Here is a 25388-nt window from a genome sequence, read left to right on the forward strand (position 1 = left end):
CCCTGCACTCCCTTGAGGGGTCTGTCTGGGGCACCTGATGGTTATCCTTAAAGGTGGATACTGTCTACGGTCTCTTGGTCACACCCCCACAGCTCCAAGCACAGGGCTGGCCTTACAGCAACCACCTGTGATCACCAAAGCTTCACAGTGTCAACACCAGCCTGCATATCATGTCCTGACCCACCCTCAGCTGCAGTCTGTGGTCTACTTACAAGTTCTAGGCAATAAATCTGTACGGCAAGCACTTTCTCCCTGCTAAAGCAGGTCGCTTGTGGAGGAAAAAACAACTTTAGGTGGTTTTACAGCTTGAGGAAAGCAAGACAAGAATTTCTTGTTTTGTTGCAACCTCAACTAATATGCATGCCTCTGGGTTTTTATTTTTTTAAGTCTTTTGGCCGAGCTGCTTGGCATGTGGGACCTGAGTTCCTGACCAGGGACTGAACCCTGTGATGGAAGTGGGGAGCCTTAATCCCTGGACTGCCGGGGAAGTGTCACCTGTCAGTTTCACATTCAAAACTTTAAACCGTGAGTTAAACAAAAGCACCTACCGATTTGACCCGGCACATCAGGGATCCAGGAAGGAGAACAAGAAGGCTTGCAGGGAGCGGTGTAACCACTGGTGCCTGCGGCGAGGCTGAGCTGAGGGTCCTCGAGGAGCTGGAGCAGCCAGTCCGAGGTCACTGCAGGGGCCCGAGAGGAGCGGGAATGCAGGTCCCGTATCCACTCCTCCCAGCCCCTCGAGCCCCTCCCAGCAGCAGGTCTAAGGGGAAGGGCAGGTGTCCTCCAGAGGAGGGCCAGAGCACTGGAAGGTGACGTGGAATGAGACAGCAGGTGAGTAATCGACACAATCCACGCCTAGTTGTCCAATGGTAAAGGGCATAGACGTTACAAAGAACATTGTTATGATGACGCTATCTGCAAACACACACATATTTCACCATGTAAAGTGTGCAGCCCAGTGACACTAAGTACATGCACATGGGTGTACAACCATCACGACCATCCTTCATGATGTTCTCATCTTCCAAAGGCGAACTCTGTCCAGGTAAACACTCACCCCCCGCCCCTGGCGCCCACCAGGCTGCGTCTCTGCCCTTGACTGTTCCAGGCCCCTTGGTGAGTGACACTGTACTCGGTCTGTCCTTCTGTGCCTGGCTTATCTCACTCAGCATGATGTCCTCAAGGTTCATCCATGCTGTCCATTCCCCTGCCAAGGGACACTTGGGATGCTTCATTTGGTTACTGTGAATAAACTTGTGAACATTAATGTACAGCATCTGTTTGTGCCCCAACTTTCAACTTTTGGAGGTGTGCACTCAGGACTGGAATTGCTGGGTCGTACTGCAGTTCTATGTCTAAATCTTTTGAGAAAGTATTGAAATGTTTTCCATGGTGAAGGAGGCTACATTTTCCTTATCAAAAACACTCAAAAGATTAAGATGTGGAGTTCTGGAAGAATATCATCAGATACGTAATTTATGATTGCACAAGTAAGTGTAGCAACTCAACTGTCATTCATAAATACAAAATTTTATTTGCACTTCATTAGTGTAGAAGGACCACAATGCTTCTCATATCACAACACTCAAGACACGCCAAGTTATTCAAATACATAATGACTTATTTACCTTGACTAAACAAACAGTGCAGTTTAATAAAAGATATACCGAAGATAAGAGTTCACAAATTCATTATCAGACCAGGAAAAAAAAAAAAACACAGTCTAGGCTTAATAGGAATAAGCTTCACCGTCGAGGGGAGAGGTTTTATCATTACAAAGGTATATAGAATGTTTAGGCAAATATGTGTAGATTCTTTGATATAGTAAAATGCATCTCTTTAAAATTCCTTTAAACAGGATTTGTGTAGGACAGCAGCGTTCTTTTAAAATCTTCTATAGTTTCAAAAACATTTCTTTTATTGAATCTTTGTAGTTCTTAAAAGCACAGAGTGCGTTCATTAGGAAACCAGACAGATTCCGAGGCCTCAGGACCAATTCAAGTCCTACATTCTAACTAGTTATGTTCTACCATTAATGTGAATAAATAACCTTCAAGACCTTTAAGCAAGCATGGAGCTCGCTTTGTGGGAAACACTCCAATCTTCAAAGATGCTACAGCTGGGAGAAATGTAAATAAAGAAAAAGCATTCAAGGTTGTTTTTTCTCCCCCCAAAGTCTTTAGTTTTACAAATTTTCTTTAAAACAGTAAGCAAAGCACCACGTTCTTTCTTCTTATCAGAATATCTCCATCCTCATAATATAGTTAACAAGGACAACTATATTATGTATTTCCAGAAACATTATAGCTCTCATTTCTCCTGTTCTTCGTATCAGAAGTACGACGTTCCCAGTGTACACACACTAGGCATTGGGATGATGAATGAAATATAATAATTTGGAGGGAAATATGTCATTTATAACCCAAACTTACCCAGGATTGCATATCTGCATATTTACAAGTTAGTGTATAGCTCTGACGTGGATTACAAAGTGCGAGAGGAAATTGTCAAAATGATTGTAGTGCAGAATGCGACCGTCCCCCTGTCCAGGAATTGCGCCCACTTCGCCTCCAAAGCGGCGAGTCAACAGCATCGCACGTGTGGTCTGGGCGGGGGCAGCTCTGGGGGGATCTCGGGCTCGGGTTGTAATGAAAGGATGCTGTTGGACAGCTCGTTCCTAAGCATGTCCAGGGGCATCTTGGAGATAAAGCAAAAGACAAACGCATTGTAACTCGACAATGTAAAGACTCTGCAGACTATACAATTACTGAAGACCAAAGTGTTTTTTTTACAGGAAACTCTCTAATCGTCAGAGTTCAGTTATACATTCAGCCAGAACCTAAGAACCAGGTTCAGGGAGCTTCAACCATCACAGAAAGGCTGTGCAGCCCATCTCACACCCTTTGGCAGAAGAGAGCAGACAGACCTCATCAACATTTACCTTCACAGCCCAGGGTGATGGAAACTTAAGTATCAAAAAAATGAAAAAATGGTTCTGTGTTCTCAGGGGGGCATACCATTACTAAAGGAAGAAGCACCTTCTCTTGGCAGCTATACAGACAGCCACTGTATTAGACGCTTCTGAAGTTACATTGCACCGAGGCGATTATGTGTAATAATAATATAAAAACACTTAAAGATCTAAGGAATCTCTGGATATAAGCCCAAAGATGCTTAACAATGTGCTGTTGTCCAATGAGGTCATCTTCCTGGTCTGGCGCCACGAAAGGCCGCACCAGACAGGAAGAGCCTCGATGGGAGGCAAGACCCTCACTGTCTGCACCTAACAGGGTTCTTGTGAGGAAACTCGAACAGGAGAGGAGCGAATGTCAGACACACACAGCCCAGTCTCCTTGGGCTTCCCTGCTGGCTCAGTAGTACAGAATCCGCCTGCCAATGCAGGAGACACAGGTTCGATCCCTGGATTTGGAACATCCTCTGGAAAAGGGAAAGGCAACCCACTCCAGTATTCTTGCCTGGGAAATCCCATGGACAGAGGAGCCTGGTGAGCTACAGTCCATGGGGTCACAAAGAGTCGGACGCGACTGAGCAACTAAAAAACAACAAATGGTCACAGCCACTGCACCTGTGTGCCAGGCTGAGCGAGGACGTGGAACGTGGCCCTGAGGATGTGGTGAGAGGCTGCTGCTGCGGGGGGCTGAGTCCTCAGGCTGGGTCTGCACCCCCAGGTCCCCAGCCTGACCACCACTGGGGTTTGCTTTCTACAGGAGAGGTTCCCAACCACAAACAGCAAAGAGAATGATGAAGAGGTTCCAGGTAATGAGCTGTCAGGACACAGGATTTTTTTTTTTTTTTACCTTTTTCAGGATGTCATCGACAAGCTTCAGGAAGATCTCGTCTACATTGAAGTTATCCTTGGCGCTCGCTTCACAGAACCGCATCCCAGCTATCTGCTGTGCAAACTGAGAGCACGCGTTATTGGTGTGTGTGTGTGTGTGTGTGTGTGTGTGTGTGTGTGTGTGTGCTGTGCAAACTGAGAGCACGCGTTATTGGTGTGTGTGTGTGTGTGTGTGTGTTGCGGGGAGGAGGGGACGACACGTGTCTAGTATAAGCACAAGGTCCATAACTGGGAGGGGGAACAGTTCTCAGGCTTTGGTGTTCAGACAAAGGCTGGGACGAAAGGTCTAGAAAGTCCTGTTTATCCTCAAACATAAAGCTCATTTACATTTGAACTTTAATGTAGGAAAGTGCAGCAACTTCCTATATGATGAGAAATCAACAGAACACAGGCTGTGAGGTGACACCAGGACCCTCAAGTAAAATTACGTGCATAAGTGTTTAAACTGTACTGTACCCGACATTTAAAATGTATCCAAAAAAGTAAAATGCGAGTGTCATCGATTTTCTGAGGAAGGTTAGCGTTAGAATAGGAAAACATCATGAATGCAATGATATGGGTTAAAAGAACATTTCTCTGTATAAGATGTCAGGTAGGACAATAAACAATGCCGTGTATTCTCATGTGTCTTTTCTCCTTCGTTTGAAAAATGAATTTAAAGGAGCAGGAAGTTAACCAAAGCAAACAAAGACGAAGGATGTGACTGACTGCATTTTCTCAAGTCTGAACCGTAAAGTAATTGATTAGAAGGGAAAGCATGCAGGGGGCTCACTGCACGGACACGGGTGCCTCCCCCCACCGTCCACTCTCCTCACCTTTTCACCCTGCTGTCTGCTGATCTCTCTGTCAGTTTCACAGTCCAACTTATTTCCAACTAAGAGAAGCTCCGCGTCTTCCGAAGCGTACTGTGGGATCGCAACAACAGGAGCAAAATCTCGAAGCCGGCACGTCACACAAGAGGGAGACACAGCCCCAGGCCACACCTCTCACCCCTCCGAGCATCTGCTCTGACTGAGAAGGGGCTCCCACTGGACGCAGGGCAATGTGGTCACAGGCACGAGGAACCACGGATGTTCTCAGCCCTTGACCCATGACTCCTAGGAATCTACCCTAAGGACTGACTCAAAATACAGGCAAAGCTTTGTACTCGGTCAAAAAAACCATAAAGATCCCACAAAGTGGGTGAAGAATGAAATAAGCTAAGGTACATAAAAGAGTGAAGCCATAAAAAATCAGAAAATATGCTCTGGAAGAAGAGGAAGGTGACATAGGAAGCCGCCCGGGATAGAATATTTAGTGAAATAACCATGACCTGAAACGACATGCAGTACAGACGCATTCTGGGTTTTCTGGGTGACAGCTACAGACTGTTTCAATTTGCTTTTGTGCTTTTACTTGGTTCTCTAAATCTTCTATACTGACAAGGTACTGTTAATTTTATGGTCAGGAAAAGTTAAGCTGCATTTCTAAGTTTTAAAAAACATGCAGGCACAGTAGAATCTCTCTCTTTAAAAAGGTCAAAGATGTCTCAAGTAACTCCCTGAGTTCACATGATGGGAGAAGGACTTCCACAAAGGGTACCCAAGTGGTGACCTTGGCCAGGTTAACCAGGGAGCTCTGTCTCCTTGCCAGTAATGGGGTGACAGTTAACAGTGCCCCCAATGGGGCTGGTAAGGGGAAGAAACGGGAGCACAGCTGCACAGAGGGAGAAGCGAGAGCCGGGGATTAGACGGAGGAGGGCAGGTTCTCCAACAGAGGTGCCCTTCACACCGAGGCCACTGCCTCTTGGTAGCTATGTCACTTGGTTCTGAGCCGGCAGCGAGGATGCCCCTGTCTGGGGTCCTTGGGAACACACCCCACGGTCCCAGAATCCCAGAGTACAGACCCAACCCTGGTTCTGACATCTCCGTAACCCTGGCAACCGGGGTCTCCAACACACTTTAAAGAGACACACATGGAAAATGCGCTCGGTAAGACCTGCAAAGGAACGTTCTCCACTATCATCTAACAGATGGGTTTAATACAATCTGTAAATGAAATCAGATTTATAATATATGAAGGGTGCTTGTTATGCAAAGGAGCTAAACCTCAAATTACTAAACGAGGGGGAAACAACTCTCAAATGTGGCCACTGTTTACACATATCTCACCCTCAACGGCTTTGTCTACTCATTTCTTAGTGGGGGACACACAGGTTATATAAACTCAGTTTATTTCTACATAGTCAACTATGATCCAAAGGATAAACTCTTTAGTTCAAAATGAGGGGGTGAAGGCCGTCTCTAGTTTTGCAGCCAGAGGTCCAGTGGGTGACCGAGGCCTCAGCATGCCCCCGGGCACAGTGGAGAAGGCAGGCCCTGGGAGGCTGTCACTCTGTGGACACACGCAAAGCGAGCGCTCACATGAACTTTCTGCAGAAATAATAAAATCTGTCCTGTATCTGATTCCACGGAAGCAGCCGGCCCCTGTGGGATGACCATGTGTGGGCTTTGATGTCAGACAGCCCAGGGACCAGAACACCAGTCCAGGCTTCCTCACGTACAAGCTGATCCTGAAGACATTCCAGCTCTTCTCTGCCTCACCTGTGATGCAGGACTATGCACCTACTTTGAATGCAGTCTGGATTAAGTGACGTTCGGGATAGAAAAGCACGCTCCGCGACTGTTTCCCTTCCTCCTGTTGTCACTATTAACACCCACAGCGGAGAGTTCACATCTGGGAGAGAAAGGCCAACACCTACCTTATCGATCATCTTCATCCATTTTGGCAAATCATCGAATGTCTCCTTCTTAGTGATGTCGTAGACTAATATGATCCCCTTGGCACTTCTGTAATAAGCTGAGGTAATGCTGTTGAATCTCTCCTGACCTGCCGTGTCCCTGAGAAACAGCAGCAAAAGTCAGTCCCCGAACATGGTGGACAGGGAAGACTCAGCCCAACCGTGACAACTCCCCACAGGTCTGTGCACGTTTGTATTACTGGGGGCAGCTTCTCTGAGCTAGGTGCTTTCAAAAATCTTAAGGAAGTCCCAATTTCTGCCACACCAAGATTCTGGAAAGAAGTAAATGCCGTGTAAAACAGTAGAAAGTGCAACACCCCATAACTTGATGGTTATCAATGACAAAATGTATGGGTGATATTTAATTTAAACAATTTAAGCCTAGCAATCTCTATTAACCAACCTCAATGGTGAGTATCTCATCTGAATTTGCTGATAAGACCACCAATAGTCCCTCACTAACGAAAAGTGCTATAGTCTTTGTCATTTTCTTGGTCCTTCAAACAGGTAAAGGAGGAAGAGGACCCCCAAACTTTGCAAACACGGTCAGGTTGACTACTCTCCGACCGTGACCTTGAAATCTAAAGCTTTCTCTCTTCTCTAGGAAAAGCTGACGTTTCCACAGGAAGACATACACGTATTAACAGTGCACACTAGCTGGCCGAGACCCACTTTCTCCACCTAGGAAGCTGAGAAACTGCGTGAGAACTATCACAAATTTACAAATGAGGCTCAAAAGAGCAGGCCTTCTGACCAGTAAAATGATTTCTTTTAAGCCGATCTGTAATTTAGCTTTTCCCTAAGAACCCTAACTCTCAGCGCACTCCGGGAGCCCTGTGACACAGGTGGCTTGTGGTGGAGAAAGCGAGGGGCAGCGGGGAGACACAGAAAACGAGGTTCTTCCTTGCAAGATGCTCACAGACTCTCACAGGACAGCGCTGAGCTTCCGAAAGGGGGAGACACTGAAACCTCTTCCAAGTGCATTGGATGGGGTGAACCTTGTGGGGTCGTGTCCCTAAAGCCCCTAACACACACTTCGCAAAGGTGCTGTAGTTGACGCCTTTGTTCCAGGCTAGACTCGCCACCAAATTAGCTCCCCTTAGGGATGTGTCATCAGGCCAAACAATGAAGCCTGTCGGCAAATTCATTTTCACATAAAGCAAAGCCGACACTTTGCCCCAGGGGATGTAAGACTCCCCGGTGCTCTTCCAAGGCTGGAAGGCCCAGGGGCTTAGGCTGGTCTGCTTTGTCCACCAGGGTCCAGGGGGCCTGGCCAACCACAGGCCCTCCATCTACACACGCAAAACAAAAGGCAAAACAAAAGGCTACGTGTGCAAAATGCAAAAAGTGGATGCCAATTCAAGGCAAAATAAACTTTATTTTTTGACTCAAAACTGCCTCCAAACTGGATTCCTGAAGAATTCAGGGTAAAATAAAACCAACTTGCAGACACTAAAAGGCACCTTCCAATCAGGTGAGAAGGAACTGACTCAGATACTGTTTCATTCACATGAGGAATCAGTGAATAAAATTATTCCCAGGACCCTAGGCATTTAGGGGCGTGATTAATACTTTTTAAAAAAAAAGTATCTTCCTGACTGTGGTTTCTGTTCCTATCACAGTGCTGGCTTGTTCAAGTTAGGGTTTGATAAAACAGCTCTCACTCACTTCTTTAAAAAGCAAAAATAACATGTTTTTCCACTCTGAAGTCTGGGGTTAGCGCATTATAGCTGCAGCACAAATTTAAAACAGCAACTGGGTATAAGGTGTTCACTGAGCATTTGGGGAATTATGTGCTCTCGTGAGTATATATGATAAGTAGTTTTATCATGGCTTTTAGCGTAAATCAGTTTCACATTTGTTTCTCTAAACATTCACTCAGTTAGGATTCAGAAATTGGGGGCTGAAGAACAGAGACATTAGACATAATACAAGCTTTTGGAAAATCATTTCGAGGCTGCTGTGGTAAGAACACTTAACATGAGGTCTGACCTCGGAAGCAGGAACAACAAAGCACCACTACCCACAAGCATGACATTGCACAGCAGACTCCTGGGAGAAGTTTTAATAAAAACCCAACAATCAAAGAGTTGGGATAGTAATAGGCATTTCTGATATTAAGATTCTGTGGAAAAGGAAATGGCAGCCCACTCCAGTATTCTTAACTGGGAAGTCCTAAGGACAGAGAAGCCTGGCGGGCTATAGTCCAGGGGGTTGCAAAGAGTCGGACGCAACTGAAGCGACTCAACAACAACAAACGGTTAGCGTACAAGACGCCAGCGAGGAAACATCAAGGCCATTCCCTAAACTCCATCTCTGTGATCAGTTCTTGACTGTGAGGCAGAAAAGCATCTCACTGAAGAGAATAATCCATATTTCCAAAATATCTGGGTTGCCAGAGTTTTAATTTTCTATTCCTCTTCAGGTCTCCTTTGTTTGATCATTTCCCCACTGAATTATCTGCTCTCACAGATGGTCAGAGAGCAAGGTAAATAGAATCCAATTCAGTTCAGCAAGTATTTATTAAATTCCTACTCTGAGCCAGGACCGCAAAAATTCCACCCCAGTCTCCATGTCTCACACAGCTGGACAGTAATATAATACCAATGCCCCGGTTGGGCTCTTATCTATCCAACGAGATGTAGAATCCTCATATTCCCACCTTTATCTCAATGAACCTTAGTTTCCACTGTAATGACCGAGAGCTGACTTTCAGAGATTTACAGTTTATTACCATCAGCCAAATCATCATTTATTGTGGGTGGAACATGATATTATTATTATTATTATTATGATGATGATGATGTCTCTCTCTGCTTTGGGGACAAATTGAAAACTTCCTGCTGTCCTTTCCCCCCAGTTTGGTACTAAAACCATGCTTTGAAAAACCATCATTCTTCTGTATTTACTATATCTGGTGAAATGACACAATTCTTAATTTGCAGGAATCAATGTCAGTGTATGAAAGTTCCACCTCTTCAAGCAGAGAATGAAAGGAAACAAGCTTGATGTCAACACAGGGACTCCAGTGGAAACCAAATTCACCAACAGTGAGTACTGGACCAAACAGGAAACCTTCCTATGGAGCATCTTTTTTGGGGGGTGGGGTGGGGTGGGGGGCATGCCATGCAGCACGTGGGATTTTAGCTCCCCAACCAGGGATCAAACCCACACCCCCTGCATTGGATGCTCTGTAGGGGGAACTTCCACTGGACTGCCAAGGAAGTCCCCCATACGGAGCATCTTAATTACGTGTTTGCCATGAGGCAGGAGGCCAGTTTTTCAGCTTCAAGTCCATGTCAACACAACAGATGGAAGCCTCTGTGAGTAATTTCCAGGATAGGCGCTGCTGCTGCTGTTAGGCCACTCAACTGTGTCTGACTCTTTGTGACCCCAAGGACTATAGCCTGCCAGGCTCCTTGTCCATGGGATTTCCCAGGCAAAAATACTAAAGTGGGGTGCCATTTCCTTCTTTCCTTCCTTTCCTTCTGCAGGGGGTCTTCCCGACTCAGGGATCGAACCCACGTCTCCTGCACTGGCAGGCGGATTCTTTACCACTGAGCCACCATGTGGATGTAAGTTCATGAATCTACATTTGGGTTGACGTCTTATTTTAACTATACTTACACCAAGTTCTATATACATACACGTAGACAACACTTCAAGCAGAGATGGGAAAATGGTCCTTTTTCTAACCACAGATGATCAAGGAACTTCCCAAAGACACGAAAAACAAAAGCACAAGACAAATAAGCAACCCCCGTAACCCCCAGTCCTTCAGGCGGGTGGAACAGCCAGCGATGACCCACGGGACGTTACCTGACAGCCGGCGGGCGCCCCGCTCGGGGGCGCGGGTGGGGGTGAGACATGGCACTAACACGGAAGCACTAGGTGGCGATGGAGCCGCCGGCGCGGCAGCAATGAACGCGATGGAAGCGACACACACACGACGGACAGACAGAGCTGAGGTCCACCTGCGAGAGGAGTTAGTGGCTGAGACGCTGCGGCAAGACGGTGTTAGCGACAAGGGCGGCGCAGACGCCACTCCCTGCTCCACAGGGGCACCTCCCGGGTCCCCAAGGAAGGGTGGCTGAGCGGCCCCCGCACGGCTGGGTTAGTCTCTCACAAGCTCCTGGGGTGCGGGGAGGGGGCTCTGGGCTCCCCGCACGGGGCACAGAGGAGCTCAGGGCACACGCGTCCCACCGAGGACATGCCCAAGATGTGCAACTCTGGGCTGGGGGCCGGGAGTAGGGGAGCACGCTGGCCTTTCTCCGGATGCTTGCAGAGTAAGTAACTCTGAACACGTGTAGACAGCACTGGAGGGATCGGCTCAGCGACCACGGTTTGTCGGATGACGTCAAACTAGAGACTAAAGGCTCCAAGCCAGTCACCTTGGAAGTATCACAACAGTCTCTCTAAGACCCCCGTGGCAAGCGGGGCTGAGCTACACGGGCTCTTTCCTGAACGCTCTCTAGAAGGAAGCTCCGTTCACTTCCCTTGAAGGAGAGCGGAGGAGAGGAAATGCAGGAGAGACAGACCAGCTCCGACGGTTAATTGTATTAGACAAGTGTGTGGACTGCTGAACACACACGGTGATAACTGGGTGCAGGGCCCCACTTACCAGATCTGTAGCCTAATTTTCTTTCCTCTTAGCTCTACGGTTTTGATCTTAAAGTCAACACCTGTAAATAAAACGGACGAAGATGAAGCAAAAACAAGGCAATCTGTCAGAAAAGCAGTACTATTTGTATGCCGTTGTCGGAAAAACCATAAAACTGACCACAGTGAATTCTAAAAGGAAAGAGAAGAAATCCACTGGTCCCCGAGGCGAGTACACTCTCTGCTTCTCCGCACAACGCGTGAGCGTATGTTAGGTTCTACCCCGAACTGGAGATGAAGCACTTGCTATTTGCAATCGAGTTTAATACTACTAGAAGTGCAGCTTAAAATCCACTTAAAAATCACAATGAATCATCACACAAACAAACAATGGCTTTATACACATGCTATCTTGGGGGGAAATTCTTAACGTGGAGCACTGGAAACTCAATCTTAATTTCAAACAGCCACAGTCTGAATTAAGAAATTATTGTAATAAATTTTTTAGCACTCACAAAAGTGACTTTATTATATTGCCAATAGTGTGGAAGAGAAATTCTTTTTGAAAAATTTTACTCATACAAATTAATTTTATTTTTATTTATTTTTAAAATTTTATTTTAAAAATTACTTTAATAGTAGCAAGCAAACCATGACAAATCTCCATCCCTCTCCAGTTCAGCCCTTAAGGCTTCAGATAATTTTTTAGATAATTTTTAATTTTTTAATTTTTTAGATAATTTTCACCTGTGGATATTTCCTTATCTACTTCTCAGTTACAGAAAACTTCAATACTTTTTAAATACAAATTTCACAATATTTGTGAAATAATATAAAACAGTATTTTTTACACAATTCTCACAACTAAGGAAAAAAAAATAACGCCAGCTAAATGTGGGAAGTGGAAACCTAATCTCTATGGGAACTATTAATATCTTTTGGCTGCTTTACGGATCCAGGGTCCCGATGCTGCGAGGTGGAGGATGGAGGGGGCACGACATAGCTCTTCAAAGTCAGATGATGCTCCTGAGGTGACGGGCAAGGCGTGTGACTGACTTTTATAATTAGCAACACGCCACAGACATCAATGCAACCAGAAGATGTGTTTACAAGCTTGGGTGGGACTGAGGTCTGTACAACAGAGAAACGCTGCAGGAATATAGAAGTCATGGCTGGAGAAGAGGCCACGGCACCTCGCACCCTGGTTCTTACTCTCTCCCCTAGCCCTGATCTCAAAGCTCATGCAAATGCTGGGGAAGCCAATTTCACTTTCAGTTCTGGAACAGCTTTGCTTTTCCAAGTCAGATGATTCTCAGCCAGCCTTGGAACAGGAAGCGTGTCTGTACACGACCAACATCCTCAAGCACAGACCAAGCGGAATCCTTTGTGCTTCAACCACAGGGAAGCGCAGAGCCTAACGCGATACTCTAAGAGTCACAGGAACCAGCCTGCACCTATGTGCTATGCTCTGATTTTGAAAAGGCACAGCTCAGACAAAACCCCTTCTTCCTGATATCAGCACAAAGCTAGGGCCTCACCATGTTACTCTGTGAGGGTGATTTACAAATCTAATTCACACTATATCATGGCCACTATTCTGTTTTGCTTTTGTTTCTAGTTTTTGGTTTTTTTCTTCAGTTTTACTTAGGGGAGCTGGCCACTTGTTACAACTTGTTGCAGCGGCTGCCACATTTTACTGAAAAGAACTAGCAGATACTTCTCTTGTGAGCTCTGCTTCAAGTTAAGGACAAGAATCTCTAGAAACAGCACAAATAATTTTTGTTTTGATTAGGCTGTTTTCTCTGCTAAGAACCGCTCTCAGTCTGATCATGTCAAGTCTTTTTTTTTTTCAACCAACTTGAACAACTTTCTGACTTTAGCAGTCCTGCACTATATTTTGTAATCACAAAGTTTAATGAATAAAAATAAAGGAAAGGGTATTAATAGTCAAAAGCAGGAATAAGTGGTAGTGTTATCATGTGATTATAAACACACTGCTAAGCAAAGATGAACGAACAGCAAACAGGATGAAGAACGTGTTTCGCCCAAACTATCTAGTTTTAGTGAGTAGATTAAAGACATTAACAACAACAATAGAAAAATACCCACTGGCTAAATCTAAAATTCCACAAAAGGAAAAAGCTCATTAAAATAGTGCTTGCTCTTAAATGAAGTCTCTTTTACCATATAGTAACCACTATATAGCTAACCACTAGGTTAGCTGGTGATGACTGGAAACTTACTCCAATCTATGGCTTAGAAACAAATCTTTACATCAAAGTATACAGCTACACATTTTTAAAAAGCTTTTTTACATTAGGTAAAAAATATCTCTTAGTGTCCATTGTTAACATTTGCAGGTCATAGAAATTATAATGATCCTGAATAAAAGGTAGAAAGTCACCAACCACCTCAAGGAGGGGATTAGTTTTGGGAAAAGTCAGCACAGAGTCTCCTGACTCAACAGGGAGGCCCAGGACCAATGTTTATAAACAGATAAGGGACCGAAAAAAGTCGTAGCTTTTATTGAAAACCCATTTCCTACAGTGTCCTGACCATCCGGGGAAGCAAGCAGCTACAACTCTGTTGGGTGGTAGAGGCAGTCCCATCCTGAAGACCTGAGTCATCCAGACCTAAACCGACAGGCACTTGGTGAAACGCCCTCTCTGCTCTCCTCTCCTGGAGAACCTCCCCGTCTGCCCAGAAGCCTTTTCAGGCCCAGGGGCCCCCTTCTGCGCCTCCCGATGGCTCACCTGCTCCCCTCCCTCCCAGTCCTGCCCGTCCAGCCCTGCCCCGTGGCTCCGCTGGTCTCCCCCAGGTGATAGAACAGGCGCCTTCTCAGGACAGCCACCTCTGGCCTTTGGCGCCTAGAACGCTGCCAGGCACAGGGCAGCGGTCCAGCAAATCTGATGGAGACCCGCCCCTCTTCTCCATCAAACGCTGGGTGTGTGTTTAAATTGTAGGAAGGAAGTACGGATGCTCTGTCGTGAGCCCGTCTGGCGGGCAGAGCAGCAGGATTCAGGGTGCCTGGCACACACACATCACCCTGGAACCTAAGCATTCCATTTCTCCTACAATCCCAGCTTGTGGTTGTTTAGTCCCTACATTGTGTCTGACTGTCTTGCGACCCCACGGACTGTAGCCCGCCAGGCTCTTCTGTCCACGGGATTTCCCAGGCGAGAATACTGGAATGGGTTGCCAGTTCCTCCTCGAGGGGATCTTCCCGACCCAGGGACTGAACCCATGTCTCCTGAAGCAGCAGGTGGATTCTTCACCACTGAGCCACCAGGGGAGCCCTTACAACTCCTGTTTCCGGTGGAACATCCTTAGCGGAGGGCGGTCTTCATAAGACCAGGTCCTCTCCCTAAACACGCCACCCCTACCCCCCAGGGGATTATCACAGGAACCATTTACTCAGTCACCGAGACAGGAAGTGATCCACTAAGAGAATGTCCTGCTGGGTGACGGGGTCTAAATCTTCCCAAAAATATTTCCATCACGAAGGACACAGGTCACAGGCTGTAATCCTTCTGTTGTATAGACACGACTATTCTATTCAAGTCTATCTTGATCTTAATTCCCTTTAATAATGATGACAGTGTCTATCAGACCCCTGAGCCTGGCATGCAACATGTTGGCTCCCTCAGGAGCCCAGCAAGCTGGGCGCTACCCTCATAGAACAGAGGAGAGACCAAGGTCAGATCACTTCTGCTAGCTGAGTGGCAGAATCTAGGTTCAAATTTATAACACTGTCCACAACCAAAAGTTGTTATAGAAGTCAAACATGTGGAAACAGGGAAAGTGTGAAAATCTTCTGCAAGTGGCCCGGGTCACCATAACTGTTCTTGAAGCTCTTCAAGAACAGAGCTTCACCTGGCCCTGTCACCTCTGTACACTGTTTTCATAAATCTCAGCAAGAGCATAAAGAATTGTCACACTCAGTGCTGGTTAAGATTTTGAGGCTCCCCGCAGGCGAAACATATCCAAAAAAAACATTACCGTGTTACTTTTTACTGAGGCATAAAAAGTCACAAAAATGAAAATAGCAAAAATAAACAGAAGTTTCTTTCTTCACATCCCCTTCCAGCACAAAGTTTAATAAAAGCAGAAATGACCAGTGGCCCATGCCTGGGATACAGCTGAGTGTTCGTCCCCCCTCACCGCCCCCCCCACAACAACAAGGACTTGGGGTTGGTGTGAGAGTATGGTTTTAGTTGACTTCAGTTCAGATACTGCAGTCCATGGGGTTCCAAAAGAGTTGGACACCACTCAGCAAATAACCAACAACAAAACAGGTTCTGGAGGCTGTAGGACTTCACACTTTGAAATCAAGTCTCAGTTCAAGCAGTGGTGACAAATTGTTATTAACTGTTACTGCCAATTTATAAGAACTATCTTGGGATCACAGGCTGGCCTTTCTCCCAAGGACATATATCTTTCAGTGTCACCCCATCCTGGACGTAATCTTTCCCCTGATGGAGGCTTCCCCGCATTTCCACTGAGTTGACAGTGAGAAAGTAAACTAAGAAATGTGTCAAGGTCACCCAGACGGAGGAACATTTACTATCAGAAAGCGGTTTCTTGACCATGAGGCCAGCCTTCCACCTGACCACTGTCCTTCGGGAGAAAGCACAGATGCATCCCCCCAGGAAAGCACCTTACAAAGGGCAGGCAAGGCAGACGACCCTCCTGTACTGCCCCGGGGGGCTCCCGAACCACAGTTTAATATCACGGGGCTTCTCTTACTTAAGCCGAGCTATGAGAACTCAACGGAACGAAGTAATGCAACTGTAAAATACTTGGATCGCCTCAGAAACAGGTGCTACTAGAATAGTTTAAATGACTGCATGTCATTAAACAATGCTCACAGGCCTGAGGATATCCAGCGTCTGCCCTGAGTCTAACAAGACCCGCCTCCGCAGTCCAGACTGGGCGGTCTGTATCCCAGCAAACAGATAGTCCGCGTCCCTCACCTGCACACACACAGGAGACGGTCCTGCACCCGGCTGGAAGAGACATGCCGCACATGAACTTCACGGGCGGGACAGGGGGGTGGAGGCGGGGTAGTCGAGGTTACTGAGCACATGGGCCCCGCTTTTCATCCCAGCGTCTCCACCACTTGCCTCCCCTCCTGCAGGGACCAGCCAGGTGAGCAGGTGCGCTTCCAGCCCCCTGACGGCCGGTGGGTGGAGTCTCACCCAAGTACACACCGCCCCTCAGAAAACACTTGCTGAATGGTGTACAAGGCTATGTTTTCTTTGCAGATTCAAACAAACGCTTAATCAAAAACGCTGCTCCTGGCAAGCAAGGCCGGAGAAAGCTCTGGCCCTACCAGCAGTCTAAAAACTCAGGCTGCCTTTTGAAGGCCGTCCCTGCACCCCACAGCTGCAGGGGAGGCAGACTTGAAGGTTCTGGGTCCCTCTCATCCTGCAGAGGCAGACCTTTCTTCTCCAGAGAGAGTTCCTCGGCGAAAGAAAGGCCGAATGCACGTAAGCCAGGTCTTTAAATAGATTTTTATCAGCCCCAACAACCCGATCGCCAACTTTCCACACTTTCTGGGGAAGATAGCTACTTTATTCCACAAATGCATTCTGCACAAGCCTATCAGCATGCTCTGAGTTCATTAAATAAGCCAAACCACACAACGCACAGCGCAGGCTGGCATGAAAACCAGCGCTCCTCGCCCACTCCCGTCTCCCTGAGTCATCCTGTTACATCAGCCCAGCAGGGGAGGGGCTGACGCTGAAAGGTCTGGGCTCTGGAGTGGGAATTCGGGACAATTCTCCCTAATTCCCTTGTAAGTGAAATAGTCGAGCAGCTCAGCCATGGCTTCAAAGACTGCCCAGGATCACAGAGGAGCAACACAAAACGCACAGCTTAGCATTTTAATCCAGTATGAAATGTTCATTCTGGGTTTCCGAACAAAACTCACTGACCTAAATTTCCAGAATAAAGTACAAGCGATTTCCCTTGACAGTGGTTCCACTCACTGTGTGTAGGCAAAGCAGAGTAGACCCTAGTGGTGGAATCTCCTGCCTCCTGCCCACTCACGTTCAAGGTCAGCCCACAGCCAGCCATGCCTGCAAGGGATTCACGGCCACCCGCACCTTGGACCCGCTGGTTCTGTTTCTGGCTCTACTACGGGGCCGGAAGAACCACCTACACCTGCAGCACCAGGCTTCCCTGCCTTGGAACAGTGAACACAGGGCCTGAAGGGGTGGGCTTGAGAACAGAGACCCCGGCACATGACTGAGTACAAACAGGGCTCCACCGAGCGCTCTCGTCTAAGACCGCTTACTCTCAGGGCCAGGCTGTGAAGTTAAGTTACTGCTGCAAAATGAGGAAAACGTTGACGGAGTCGTGAGCACCTCAAACTGAGTTCAAAGAACTTTTAAATTCTGTCTTTCCTGTTTTGGGGGTCTCCTCATGTTATCTTTATTTTTTTGAAAAGTTGGTGACAGTGGATTGTTTAAAAATATGTCCTTACGTGGCAAAATAATAAAAGAATTGGCAATCCTATGTGGGCCTCGGGCATTCTGGAAGAAACTTCACTGTTCGGGAAACTGATACTCTGGTCCAAACGGTCTCACTCCTCCTTTTCCTGTATTTAAATGTATTTTAGTAAATATTTTAAAAGTTTCAGATAGTTGAATGATTAAATATTTAGAAATGAACCTTTTAAAGCATCACTCCAGAGGAAAGTGACAAATAATGGGGGCACAGTTAAAGAGAATCAGTTTCAGTGATACCATTGATGGCATCACTCACCACCTTCACAGGGTTGACGCGGGGCCAAATTAGACAAGTAGGAAAGAGTCCCATCTACATTTTCAGAGTAAAGTGAACTTAAATCCCAAAGGAAGCTAAGGAACAGACAGACAGAAGGAACTCACTTGCAGCCTGGGCCCTGACCACTCGCTCACCGCTGGGCCACTGTGGGCAAGCTGTCTACCCTCTGGGACTCTGCTTCCTAGTCTGTAAAATGTGGAAACCTTCAGGATTGTTGTGAGATTTAGAAAGAGTGTAGTTTTGCTGGTATACAGTATGTGCTCAAGAAACTGTAGCTACTGCTAACAGAATGTAACCCTTTACACACAGACAAAATAAATTACTTATCCAAAGTCACAAGCTAGTTCATGGAAAAGCTTAAATCAACAGCCGAGGTTTTTTAGAATGCTTTTTGAGAAGTGTAAAGTTGCTGGGAGTGGCGTAAGGGGTGCTGCCTGGTAAAAACATTTTGATCAAAATAAAATGAACAGCAAGCTTCCAATGGTTATATAAGAAACACAGGTCGACACGGTATTTAGAGAGCTGTGAATTTCTACAGCCAACCAGTTTTTTTTCTCCTGTTTCTCAAACTTCGAAAAGCTGTATCTGTCAAACCATGCTGGCCACATCAGACTAATTCAATTCCATGAATATGAAATCCCATTTGAAAGTAATACTCCACCTGGACAATTTTCACTAAATAGGTCAATTATTAAAAGTCTTTTCAGTTTCATACCCTGGTGAGTTCCGCGTGTCTTTTAAACCAAAACAACTTCTGGTTTGATCAGTAATACAACAACAACAAAACTAACATTCTGTTCAGCTGTAATTTGATAAAATAGGCTTATTATCTCAAATCCCTCAGGCTTTCTGCTATGCTTCTTTACAGAATTCCGGCAAGACTGCCTGGCTTTATCAAATGCTCACTGGAGGTGCTGCTTCCAGTCTGAGGTCGGCTGGGGGCATCACCTAAGTGACCCTCCTGGGTCAGCAGCGCCTGCACAAGGTGGGTGGTCTTTTCCAGACTCTGCAGCTGGACGGGGTGAGGCCGGCAGAACAGGATCTATGCGGAGTCTGTGGAGGTGAAACTCAACCATGCGCCTCAGAAGGACCCTGTGAGCCACCTGCTCAGGTGGGGGCATTCAGGTGAGGCAATCCCAGCTACACCACACCAAGCGCCGCATGTACACTTGCTTTTCTAAGGAACTCAAGGAATGAACTTATCTCTACAGCATTCCAGAGCAGAGGAAGGCCTTGACCAGCCCCTACTCCACCTGGACTGGGGGGCTTTCCCCGCGCTCCCCAGACGGTCTGCAGACATCTCCACATTGCCCTAATCGCTCTGGGGCATCCCCAGGAACCCCCTTCCCCACCCCTCAGTCTGGACAGACTGTCCTCCTCACCACTGAGGCCCCATGGGTAGCACAGCACCCGCACACAGTAGGTGCTCAACAAGTGATCTGATACGTGGAAGGGAAAGCGACTCAGAGGCAGAGATAGAAGGGGGGTTTAGCTAACTTCCTCAGTGTTCTCACAGTCTGGGTCAGACCAGAAGTTATCATCTTTCTCTGAACTTCCCACAAATAAACACTTAGCAAGCCAAGGACTACAGGCTATGTATGGAGAAAATAAAAACAAGCAAGACAAAGTCAAAGTGCACAAGGGACCCCAGCGGCAGGGGTTGGGGAGGCGTGTACACATGTGCATTTATATTTGTTTGTTAAGGGGACAAAGAAACTGACTGCCTGGCCCCCTCCTGATTCCCAAGAACCCGAAGAAACTGTCTCCCTGCCAGGGCTGTACCCAGAGGCCTTCATGGCTCCAGCTGATACAGAAGGTCCACCCTCCACGCTTCATGGCAGCCCAGGTCTTGCAGCATTCATTCCCCATGTCCCCTAATGACTGTAGGGGTGCTGCCGCACTGTGGCCCCAGCGTAGGAAACCCCTCCCCACCTCCCCTCTGCCCTGTTCTACAGCACATCTTCACCCTCCGTCTCACTCTCCACCCACCAAACCCTATTATCCACCTAGCAGGCCTATGCTGGTTTCTCTACATCACATAGTACAGCTGTATTATTCTTCATTTTTGTGTATTTTAAAGTATCGAGCCATAAAAGATGGATAATTCTGAATTACTTTTAGTTCTATTTTACTTATGCCAGGTACAAAAATTAACAGCACAAACCATCTTCTGATGGTTGAATAACTTCATGTACTTTATATGATCCAAAATTGGATATTTGAAACAGGTCTAAGCTACACTACTGAACTTTAATCTCAAGGTTTCAAGGCCAAGATCTTAACAACAAACAGGGTACAGAGAGCACAAATACATCCAAACTGATCTATTATTAAAAAGTATGAAAGGAAACACGTTCTCACAAACAAAACAAAAAGATAACATGAAAAGTTTAAGATTAATCTTTCAATAAGCCATTTCAAATGGAGGGGTCTTTTGTAACATGATTACAAGGCCAATTAATCTCCAAATTGTATCACCTTGGAACTATCTAAATACACAAGTGGTGTGTGGAATGAATGTTTCAGTTCTGAATTTCATGATTATATACTATGTATTATTTCTTGGACCTCCCCTAGGGGAATCCCCCCCACCAGCCATCCATTACAGAAGGTGATTGATCTTCCCCTCAAACAACTATCTCATCTGAGGGGTTCCCCTTTGACAGCTTTTAAGGGGTTTTCCAGAGAAACAACTGTTAACACAGTGACCAGACAGACCTCAAAGTCAAGGCCTATACATGTGACTCCATCAGAAAACTTCCCTGCAGTTTCAATTTTACATTCTGAGGACAGGCCGCTTCCAGGCCCAGGGGGTTCCTGTAATTACTTGGCTGCCCCGTTCACCCAACTGGCAGTGTGGTGGTGGGGGGGCAGGGGGCGGGAGATGCCCTTCCCACTTGGGGGTCCCCTGGGTTATTCGAAGTCACAGAAAACCACAGCTGAAGCCCTTCTACCCACACTTTTAGTTTAAAGAAGAAACTTCTTAGTCTTACTCCGAATATTATCCACAGACCCTCCTCCACAGGGGATTTAAAACTCCCATTATTTCAGCACAACATAAAATTGAGTTCAAAATTAGAAAAACAAGTCGCGTGGACAGTGGAAATGCCCCTCCTCCTAGGAAGGCAAAGCTAAAGCATCAAAATTCTCCAGAGGGGACCACTCCGGCCATCCAGCTAGGGCACAGCTCGTGTCCACCACGCTGCCCGCCTGCCCCCCTTCTTCCTGATGAGGAGTTGGGGGGGGGGTGCTCCCGTTGAGAGATGCTCACACTGTCCCAGGCTGGACGGGCCCCGTGCATCCCCGGCCTCGAGACGGCCAGGGCGGGGGCTCCGTCCAGTCCGGGGGATGCAGGGGCCCCCGGGGGCCGCCCCCCGGCCCGCCTTACCTACGGTGGACTTGCAGGCCTCGCAGAAAGTGTCGTCGGTGAAGCGCTCCATCAGGCTGGTCTTGCCCACGCCGCGGGAGCCGATGATGATGACCTGCAGCTTGAAGTCGGCCGGCCTGGGGGGCTGCTTGCGCCGGCGGGCCTGGCCGCCCGACAGCGCCGGGGAGCCCGCGCCCAACACGCCGCCGCCCGCGGGCCGCCTGTGCAGCGCGGCGCCCGGATCCATGCACGCATGCGGCCCCCCGCGCCCCCGCGCCCCCTCGGCCTCCGCCAAGCGCCGCGGCTCGGCCCCGGGCTGGGCGAGCGCGCGCTCGAGCGGCCCCGGCGGCCCGCGGGCTCCGCGCTGCAGCTGCGCCGCCGGCCGGCCCCCAGCGTCCGCCCCGCCGCCGCCGCTGCCGCCGGGGGAGGAGGAAGGGAAGCAGCTACTCCGCAGCAGCGGTAGCAGCATCCCGGGCGAGGCGGCGCGACGGCGCAGGCGCGGGCGGGCGGGCGGGCGGCGGGGCGGGGCAGGGACTCGCGCGCGCCCCCTGCCGGCCGGAGGACCGCCCCCGCGCGCCTCCAGCTGCCTGCTGGCGCTCCTTCCTTGGCCTCCGCTGCCCTCTGGCTCTCTAGCCTTTCTTTCTGCGACCTTCACCTTCTGCCTCCCCGCCATCCGCATCCCCTCCTTTCCTTCTTCCCTCTTCCTGTCCCTGCTGTCATTGAGCGCAGCCCACAAACACTAGGCCCGTGCGATAGCCGTTCCCCCAAACCTGTTGCATGCACTCCGAGATAGTCCCCCTCCCCACCCTGCTCCAGATCACCACTGCAAACTCCCACTGACCGTCCCCGACCGGCCCCCGCGTCGACCCCCGCTCCCTGTGGGGGGGTCCCCTGCACCCCCGGCCCGGCTCAGGCCCGGACCCACCCACCCCTCTTGGAAGGCAGACTGATCACGTCTGTCTCATATTTTCCATAGGAAACTCGCCGAAATCAGTTATTTTTAAGTCTTGGTTGCTGCCTAATACAAAGTGCATACGTTTTCATTCCGTTTAACTTGTAAATAAAATAAATAGCCTGCTCCTTTGGGGAAGCCCGTGAGTTCAAACAGTAGTAAGGAACTCCAAGACAGACACTCTAGAAGTTTAGGGACTCTAAGCTCGGGCTGTGTGTTTGGCCATTTCTGTTTGGAAGGATTTAAGGATTCAGAAAATCACTGCTCTGATCCCTTGCCAGGGATCTGTTTAGCAAATTCCTCAGGGTGAACTTGAGCACCTCAGGACACAGGGTTCTAAACATGATAGGAGCTGGCACATTTGCCCAGCATGATCATGTTACTCACCAAATTTCAGCTTTATTTAGAACTAGGTTTAGTACCAGCTTAGTCCATGTGGGTATTACTCTACTAACCTGATTTGTGAAAGTGCAGCATTGCCCACAGGGTAAACTGGAAGCTTAACACGTATAAGAGCATTCTTAGCTCTCCAAAAGCAACCACAATAGAAGTCTTTTCAGTCTTTCCAGTATTCTTGCCATGATAATCCCATGGACAGAGGAGCCTGGCAGGCCACCGTCCATGGGGTCGCAAAGGGCCGGACAGGACTGAGCAACTGACATACTTTCACTTAGAATGTTTAAAATATGATCAGATCTCTGTTGTTTTAAGCACGGCTCCATCACCTAACAGTCAATGAGTCTCTCTGAGCTGTAGATTTCTCTCCCCTTCTATAGGAATGAGAGTGACTCCTCTTGCCATTCAGCGTTGTCAGGAGAACACCTACTGACAATCTATGCAGTGTTTGTTACAAACAATAACTCACTTCACTAATGTAAGGAATTAAAGAACCTGATTTACCCAAGGCTTTCCAGAGATATTTCAATTTCACAAAGCAAAACACATTTGCAAAGGTAATCTCAAGATTTTTAGTTTGTTCCATCCTGATTTGGAGCACTTCCTGTTCCAGTAGGCAAAATTTTGTGGTGTGGGTTGTGTAGCCAAAGACCCTCTTGCCTGTAATATAGTATCTTCCTCATGAAGCAGCTCTGTAATATTTCCTTCACTGGGATACTTAATGGGTTAAGTGGCAGGGAGTTGGGTAGCACCCCCAGAGGGCCCAGTTAAAATCCTTAGTGTTGCTTTGCACTATCTATTATTACATAATGTTCCAGCACATAGAACCAGATACATAGTACAATTCAGTAGCTATTTGTAAAAGAATGAAGGACATTTCATAGTGATAAAGTTAGCGGTCTCTGTAGGCTGTCCTAAATCCAGATTGTGAAATAAAGGGGATACCCTGTCCATTTGCTTTTCCCCTGGAAATTCCTCCCTATCATTTTATGAGACCCCCCCTTCCTTCACTACCAGCTTAGTGCCATCATCACCACCTAAGCCCAGAGAAGCTGTAACTTTTACAAAGGACCAGAACTGGAAGGGCATAGAAAGTGGGTCACCAATCCCCAAAAGACAGGCAAAGGAAGAGAAGCCGAAGAACCTAGGGAAGGTGGGGACAGGAGGACTCTGGAGATAGTGGGTCCTGGGGAGGGAGGGCTGTGGTTTACAAAGGTAGGACTGATCACAAGAATCAAATCTTATAGACCAGTCACGTCAAATTAGTATAGGTACTCCTCAATTTTTGTGGCATTGAGGCACCATAAGGATGACTGTGCAGATTCAAACACTTCAAAATGATCTTCATAATGAATGGGAAAATTAGGATTGTTCCATGACCTTCACACATTTTTCTTGAGATATTAAAAACATCATCAGTTATAAGTATAAAGAAATGAAAGAAATAATGAAACTAGTGTTATTTAGGACAGTGTCACTGAACACATCAGAAATGCTGATAAAGTGCTTTGTGTCTTTGTAGAAACCTTATCAAGAATAGCTTGAACAGTGCTCATCTTCTTGTCATGAGACTCAGGACAAGCCGTGGATGTCTTTCCATGGTGTGGTGAATTGTTGCAATCCTGCCAAAGCTTGGATCAGCTTCCAGCATTTTGTTCTTTGAATGCTCAACATTATGAATTATCTCCAGTAGTTCACTAAATGTTAGGTTTTTTGCTGGCTAATTACTTCCTCTGGGCTGGCTTCATCTTTTTCATCACAACCATTTTCCTCTGTTGTGTTGATAAGCTTGTCTTCCCTGAGCTCCTCTGTCAGGATGTCTGAAACTTCTCGAAAGGTGGCAGGGTCACTCATCCCAGAGTCAGCTGTTTCTTTTTAGATTTCTTTTATTGAAATAAAGTTGATTTACAATGTTGTGTGAATTTCTGCTGTACGGCAAGGTGACTCAGTTACACATATATTACAATCCTTTTCATATTCTTTTCCATGATGGTTTATCACAAGATATTGAATAGCTCCCTGTTCTATACAGTCGGACCTTGTTGTTTATCCATGCTGTATGTAATAGTTTGCATCTGCTAATCCCAAACTCCCGTCTATCCCTTACCTCAGCCCCTTCAGCCATTTCTTCTCTAACTCCACTCATACAGATACAGTTTCACTTCCCGTATGATCACTTTTTATTTCTGTGATATGCGCCTTCCTTTTTGGTGACCGGTTTCCTCTTTCGACTGTCTGTTTTTGGGAAATGTCATGTGGATTTAGCGTGGGAGACAAGGAGGCAACATGATGACCCACTCTGCTGTCAAAGGAAGGCTGTCGTTGTTCGGTCACTAAGTTGTGTCCAACTCGATGACCCCACAGACTGCAGCACGCCAGGCTTCCCTGGCTTTCACCAGCTCCTGGAGTTTGCTCAAACTCACGTCCGTTGAGTCGGTGTGGGGCACTGAATAACCCCACAGGGACCAGTCACCAACAGACTCTGAAAGAAGTGACATTGTAAAGGAGGCTCTGACTTCATTTTTTGATGTTTGACGACTGACATCTTTTAAGCCTCACCCCTGCCTCCTGCCCTAGTGCCCCATGTCCGGGCAAGTGATAAGAAAGCCTGGGCCCTCCCTCTTACGGAGTTGGTGGGAGACTCAAA

The 25388-nt window shown here is 47.3% G+C and overlaps 1 protein-coding gene across 1 annotated transcript; it reads right to left on the reverse strand.

The window, feature by feature from the left end:
- Window positions 1–1509: 1509 nt before the first annotated feature.
- RAB12 (RAB12, member RAS oncogene family) lies at window positions 1510–21877 on the reverse strand. Its single transcript, XM_070452664.1, has 6 exons — window positions 21415–21877; window positions 11260–11320; window positions 6600–6738; window positions 4675–4764; window positions 3819–3923; window positions 1510–2697 (listed from the first exon to the last, which is right to left on the reverse strand). The coding sequence occupies exons 1-6, from the start codon at window positions 21860–21862 to the stop codon at window positions 2584–2586; spliced, it is 957 nt and encodes a 318-aa protein (XP_070308765.1). The 5' UTR covers window positions 21863–21877; the 3' UTR covers window positions 1510–2583.
- Between the last annotated feature and the right edge of the window lie 3511 nt (window positions 21878–25388).

The sequence above is a fragment of the Odocoileus virginianus genome, chromosome 22 (assembly GCF_023699985.2).
Source record: "Odocoileus virginianus isolate 20LAN1187 ecotype Illinois chromosome 22, Ovbor_1.2, whole genome shotgun sequence".
In the NCBI taxonomy this organism is placed as follows: domain Eukaryota; kingdom Metazoa; phylum Chordata; class Mammalia; order Artiodactyla; family Cervidae; genus Odocoileus; species Odocoileus virginianus.

Bases quoted from the DNA above. Each gene is read 5' to 3' on its own strand.
- RAB12 (XM_070452664.1), bottom strand. From the start codon at position 21,862: ATGCTGCTACCGCTGCTGCGGAGTAGCTGCTTCCCTTCCTCCTCCCCC. The intron at 11,321-21,414 runs GTAAGGCGGGCC...TTTTATTTACAG, and splicing joins GGCCTGCAAGTCCACCGTAG to GTGTTGACTTTAAGATCAAA. The intron at 3,924-4,674 runs GTGAGGAGAGTG...GCGTGCTCTCAG, and splicing joins GCAGACAGCAGGGTGAAAAG to TTTGCACAGCAGATAGCTGG.